We start from the raw sequence: 6,991 nt of genomic DNA, 5'->3' as shown, positions 1-6,991 counted from the left end.
CCCAAACGACTGTGAACTGTACCTGTAGAAACTGAAAGACAGAGTAAACAGAACAAATGGAGAACCAATACCGCAGACAATAGAATCATTGGGTGAACCCTATTCGTGCAAGAAGAGGGGATTCATAGTTTAAGAGTTATCCGAGCCAGACAATTGGTTATTCATACCCCGAGAATATTCTGGTCGAATACATCGTGGTCCAATGATCACAGTCAGTATCAAAACCTTGATGAATAACTTAAACGAAGGTTCTTTTAACCAAAAAGAAATAACAACAGATCTTCAATCGATTCCGCCATAAGGGTTTCGGCGAATCTGAAGTAACGACAACAAGAACTTAAGCATGATACAAATTTTAAAGATTGTGCAGCTGTTGCAGAGAGCATAAAGGTATAACCCGTAAGGTGTTACAAACATAAGACAGGAATAATGCCGTAGTATTAATAATTTTCTTTGAGAAGAAAAACATAAACATTGAGATGTGCCGAGGAAATAACCGCTCGATGGCATTAAGTCACAGACACAATACTTGCTGGAAACAAAAACAAGGATTTCTGAATCATACCGCATAACCATTAAACACTTTACAAACCCTCGGGGGTTTTCAATCACAAGGAACACCCAGCTAAGTGCCCACACATCAACAGAGGTCAGATGCGGGGTGACAGCGCCGTTCTCCTTACACTTGAGCAATATGGCAGCCATGTGCTATAAACCCTTGAACTAATTGACAATATGTATACAGGACAGTGTCCGAATCAACAAGAATTCCGAATAGGAAATGTAATATGCATTCAGAAATGTAATATACATTCAGTTAACATATAAACCCTATGTAATACAGAAGGAAATCATTCCAAACAATACCACAAATAGACAGGGGCGTAATGCAACTGCGTTAAAACATATATATATAAATATTTACATGTGAATCATAGGCCACGAGCTAAACGAGTTCACAAATCATTAACAAACTGGTTATCAACCAGATTCTCACAATAGTCAAAATATATGGTCGTAGCCATGAAAACGTTTAACAACAGTACACATTTATGTAAGCAGACCAAGCGAAACTCATAGCTTTGGAATCCAGGGTAGAACCCAAAATCACCGCAAGCGGGTAGATGCCCGGCTCCTTAAAACAACATCTCAAGACTTTGTAATCGGAACGAGACCGGAGGTCTGTCAAACCTGCGGCCAACCATGTGTCATCAGGTTGGGGTCTCATTCCAATAATGGAGGAAACTCCCGGCAACCAGAGAGAAATGAAGTTACATCAATCGGAAACAGACCCTAGTGCTCAGATAAATACCTCTGCAGCTCGGCGGCCTCATTTAGGGGAGCTCTTCCAGATCTGCCAAGGTCGGGTAATGTCGTTCATACCTGGTAAACACAAGATCAAACTTTAGACGATTGCATAACCTGTAATCACGAGATTCGAATCAAAAACATTAAACTGGAGAGTGTTTACCTGGCCGAGGTAAAACTGGAGATGCATGAGGAGGAACCCCTGTGGAACGGCGTATGAACCCGAAGTGCTGTGGTCTCGGCGCGGAGCAAGAAGGTAAACCCTCGCAGTGGAAAAGCGAAGAGAGCTGGAGATCGAGAGCCGAGGGAAAAACCTCGAATAAACCGGAGGAACCGCGTATATACCCTACCTGCCCGAGGCGAGAACGTGGCACGGTGCTGGCCCTTGATCCCTGGCAGTAGACGCCCACCGTCGATGGAGGTGACAATACCAAGGAGGAAAGGCGCGGGAAGACTGAACTCAGTGCCATACCGCTGTCACGTGATCCGGACGGCAGCGTTAATATAACAGTCAGATGTCAAGCGCTGGTGGCGCCAGCTCACAAAGTCTACGAAGGTTTGAATGGCCCAAAGGTAATGTATGCCATCGAAATTATATTAACCATAGACCATCGGTACTCATGGATTTCACATCGATATTAAATACCTGCCACCATATACCGCCTTAGGGTAGGCTAGGTACCTGGCGGTGGTGACCATCTGAATGACACATATTTATTTAAAGTGCAGATGCAAATCTAATTAAGGTACTGTATACGCATAATAAACAAAAAAATTTATGGGTATTAAGTATTAGCTTATAGACATATGACACAGTGTAATGTGAAAAATTGGACGATGAAAATGAAAACAGAAAATTATTCCATAAAGTTTATAATAAAATTTGATAGTGTAAAATTTTAAATTTAAACTATAAAATTGATTTTAAATAATAACCCTACACACGTTTTTCGTGTTTTTCGTGTTTATTATTAATATAGTTGATATATAATATTTCATTAATAATAATAATAATAATAAAAATAATAAATGTTTCAAACAATATTGACAAATATGATCGTATTTAAATTTTAATGATTATAAAAAATGATGCACTTTAATGTGTTTATTATTAATATAGTTGATATATAATATTTTAATAATAATAATAATAATAATAAAAATAATAAATGTTTCAAACAATATTGACAAATATGATCGTATTTAAATTTTAATGATTATAAAAAATGATGCACTTTAATGTAAAAAATTAGAAGAAAATAAAAGTACAAAAATTTCATAAAGATTTTAATAAAATGTGAGTGTAAAATATTAAATTAAAAAAAAAGAAAAATAAATAAATATGTTAAATGATAATGGAAACCCTACACACTTTTTTCTGGCATATTTTATCACCTTGGCGTGGGATAAAAAACAAAGAAGTCATTCATTGATTTTACTTGACCGTACCACATCCCACGAAAAAGCATTACCGTTGCTTCATTCTGCATTGTATCCAATCGATCGCCACCCCATTTTCAGGTTGCACATATGGTCCAGTCGCTATAAATGTGAAATCTATTCAATTTTCTAAAAAGATTGAGAATTTCGCAGCTGACCGTATTCAGGGCAACCAAATTTGGCAATCAGCCATGATGGACTATTTCTGCAATCAACAGCGCTCACCACTTGGTAAAATAAGAGTTATCTCATGAAAAACACCAACTACGAAGACCAAGAATGAGATAGTTTCTCTCAAATTTGGTAGACAATGACTCGACGCATTATAGCTCCCGCCAATTATGAAGACTACCACCAAGAGGTTGAGAGTTTCCCAGACAATGACTGGACGCATTATAGCTCCCGCCAATTATGAAGACTATCACCAAGAAGACGAGAGTTTCTCTAGATTCTCAAGGACTAAAACTCCAACATCATAGCCAGGACGAAAAAGAGAAGGGAAGAACATTCAATAAATATGTTCTTAACCATAAAGAACTAAACAGAAAAATTAAAAAAAGTAAAGAATATATGTGAATAAGTTATTATTGCATTTATTTTTTCAAAAGTTATTAACCTTTCGAACATTAAAAAATTTAATAATTTCATTGCTTAATTGCATTTTATAAAATAACTAGGTGTTACTATGACATAATGGGTTTATTTTATATGAATAATTTATATTTATTAAAAAATGAAATAGAAGAACAGAATTATTTTAGCAATAATGTAAATCTTTAAAAAAAAATTAATCTGACTTGTCCACATTTTTTTAAGATTTTCTAAAGTCACAAAATTTAAATTACGAAAGAACTTCCATTTAAATTTTACAAAATATTAAATACATTTATGCATTCTATACACTATGAAATCTCTATTAAAAACAAGAATGTGATCGTTTTCTGATTCTCTATATACCCAATTGATCACCAGCTCAACTTTATATTCTTGGACCGTGATCCATAGAATCTTTGTTATTTTTTGCAGAGGTTAAGACTCTGGAAGTCGTCGGCATTTAAACAAAATAAGTTGGTTTTGCCCACGATGAATCACCTCAGTCACAATGGCTTCGACAGAATTTGCTAGAATACGAGTCATCTGCTAATACCATCAATTAGGAAGACATTCACCAAAAGCATAAGAGTTGTCTTGAAATGTGGCTGAGTATGACTTGAAGTATGACTTGAAATGTGGCTGAGTATGACTTGAAGTATGACTTGAGTATGACTGAGTATGTCTTGAAAACATTCGGTTTATAATATTATTTTTTGGGTTTAATATTATTTTTTTGGGGTTTTAGTGTTAGTATGACTTGAAGTATTATACATGTTATTAATTACGAAAACATTCAGTTTATAATATTATTTTTTGGGGTTTAATATTATTCTTTTGGGGTTTTAGTGTTATTATTTTTGGTTTACTATTTTTTTGGGTTTGTAATATCAATTTATTGCTTTTATTAATTCAAGGGTTTAACCATAGTCGAGCGTGGTCTACTATCCCATTGTGACATGGTTGTCTAAATATGAAAATCAACCATGGTCAACAATGATCCAACATCAGATTGTGACACCCCTTGTCTTAATATTAAAATCAACCATGGTCAATCACATTCAATAATCATGGTCACATTGTGAAAAACATTGTCACCGGGTCCAATGCATCCTTGTGGCAATGCCCAACATCGCATTGTGACAAAGATTGTCTCAGTTTGAAAATCAACCATGGTCCAACATTGTATTGTGGCAAAGAATGTCTCAATATAAAAATCAACCATGGTCAAACGTCGCATTGCAACAAAGACTATATCAATGTGAAAATTAGTCATAGCCAACCATGGTGAAGCTTGCTTATTTTAGTGTTTATAATATTTATCTCAGGGTTTACATACGTTGCGTTTACAATATTAATCCCTTGGATTAAATATTATTCCCCTGGATTTATTAGTGTCTTTTATTTACAATATCAATCCCTTGGGTTTATTTATCTAAGCGTTAATATTCCTAGGGTATAATATTATTGATAGGATTTACAGTGTAAATCCTTGGGTTTAATAAAAATCTTATAGGTTTATAATCCATTGGGCTTATAATATAAATTCTTTGGGTTTATTAATCCCTTGGCATGATAATATTAATAATCAGTTACATTGATAATATCAATATTCATGATACTATTGATAATATCAATAATATGATAATATTATTAAAATATAATAATAATAATATATTGCCATTATAATTATTATAATTATTATTGTATTTATAATATAATGATAATAATATTTTTATAATATAAATGTTATTATTATTTTCTAATAATATATATCAATATTAATATTCATATCAAATCCATATCCATTAACCTCTATTTGCGTATATCTACCAAGTTTAAAAATGTTGTTAAGCATGTGATTGACATACGCTTATCTGCATACATCAAACTTGGGAGATTTTTCTCATAAGACTCCCTCCTAAATAAAAAGTTCTTACTGAATGTGTATATTGTATCATAGATATATATCATATGAGGAGAAGACTCAACCTATATATGCAGATGGTGGAACTTTATTGAAAAATTAAATTCCTAGTTAGATAGACTCTCCTAGACCATCATGAAACTCACGTGAACATTCCTCACTAACTTGAACACCTACATAGGAACTTCAGGGTTATTGATTGAAGAATGGAGAAGATTGAACAACATCTCAACATTTCCCCTATGATAGGAAGCACCATAAGGGGCCCAACAACTTCGATCCTGATTGGAGGCTCATATTTAGACCCACTAGCCTTATTGTGATACATTTTTGCTTTGTTATCTCATATTTGCAGTGATTTTTGTACAATGCTATCTAGGCAAGTTTTTTAGTTTCATTCTAGTCATTTTTATATGTTTTAGTACTCAAATGTCCCTCCCCTTCTTAAGGAGAGTACTTTTAGCTATGAAATAGGCTACACAGTGAGAGATGAAACTAATTTTTGTAATGTATTATGTAAATACTAGTTTTTGCAATTAACACTATTTACCCGAAAAAAACAATAACACAAAAATTGATAAGAAACCTAGAAAATAGATCTATGCAAATGTTATTTAAAAATTTATAGAAAAAATTTAGGTAGGAATTTACTTTTTGCAAAGGCACCATGAGTGAAGTTTGTTTTCTCTTACCTTAGCATCCAATAGACTCTATTTCATGTGAGAAAGATTCAAAACTAAACTCCAAGAATATTGATGGAGTGGCTGAACTAGCTTTAAAGAAGAATAGATAATTCGTGAAGAATATGTAGAAATCTTCTCAAAATGAGGATTAGGGACAGGTGATATAGACTAAACTCAAGTTGTTGTTTCCATATAATGGTGAATTGCCAATTATGACTTTATTTTCTAAGCTTAAGAAGTGATTTCAATAATTGGGATTTGAGAGTGTGAATATAAAGTTATACAAACTTCAACATCTCTATCAAAATCTTATATGTCTTTTTTTCATTTTTAAAATAATATTGATATATAATATTTAATATATGATAATAATAAAAAATATTTCAATAATACATTTTTCTGGTTTATTTAAGATAAAGTTGCTATATAATATTTAATAAATAATAATATTAAATCTTAAATTATTCTTTTAAATAAATAATAATATTATAATTATTATTATATATTAATAAAAAAAAATATCATTATAAAAGGATGATGCGATGTAATGTAAAAAGAAAAATCAAAGTTTATAATAAAATTTGATAATGTAAAATTTTAAATTTAAACTAAGAATTTGATTTTAAATGATAATGGAACCATACACACGTTTCTCTTGCATATTATAAATAAAGTGCATATATAATATTTATATAATATTTAATAAATAGTAATAATATAAATGATAATATTATAAATACTATTATATTTAAATTTTAAAAAATTGAAATAAAAAGTTATTATAAAAGCAATTGTAGTGTAATGTAAGAAATTGGTGGAGAAAACTAAAGTAGAAAAAAATACTATAAAATTTATAATTATAACCTAATTTTTAAGGTCACAAAGATAGATATTAAATTAGTGTATGAGATTTTTTTGTATGTGGGATAGTAGTGATTGGATTGTTCTTCTAAGGTATACATGTTCTATATATTAAATTGGTGTATAAATTTTTTTGTTTGTAGAAGAATAGTGATTTGATTGTTTTCTTAAGGCATACATA

The 6,991-nt window shown here is 31.7% G+C and overlaps 1 protein-coding gene across 1 annotated transcript; it reads right to left on the bottom strand.

The window, feature by feature from the left end:
* Positions 1–740: 740 nt before the first annotated feature.
* Positions 741–1,778, bottom strand: LOC149218847 (uncharacterized). Its single transcript, XM_089386644.1, has 3 exons — positions 1,472–1,778; positions 1,313–1,383; positions 741–1,191 (listed from the first exon to the last, which is right to left on the bottom strand). The coding sequence occupies exons 1-2, from the start codon at positions 1,776–1,778 to the stop codon at positions 1,331–1,333; spliced, it is 360 nt and encodes a 119-aa protein (XP_089242770.1). The 3' UTR covers positions 741–1,191; positions 1,313–1,330.
* Positions 1,779–6,991: the final 5,213 nt, after the last annotated feature.

Source organism: Pinus tabuliformis, chromosome Q (genome assembly GCF_031772625.1).
Source record: "Pinus tabuliformis cultivar Carrire ecotype Pingquan chromosome Q, CPIR1, whole genome shotgun sequence".
Classification (NCBI taxonomy): Eukaryota; Viridiplantae; Streptophyta; class Pinopsida; order Pinales; family Pinaceae; genus Pinus; species Pinus tabuliformis.
This window is presented reverse-complemented; position numbering and strand designations above follow the sequence as displayed.

Coding starts and splice junctions, on each gene's coding strand:
- LOC149218847 (XM_089386644.1), bottom strand. CDS start 1,778: ATGGCACTGAGTTCAGTCTTCCCGCGCCTTTCCTCCTTGGTATTGTCA. Junction 1,384..1,471: donor TCCAGTTTTACCTCGGCCAG/GTAAACACTCTC, acceptor TGTGTTTACCAG/GTATGAACGACATTACCCGA.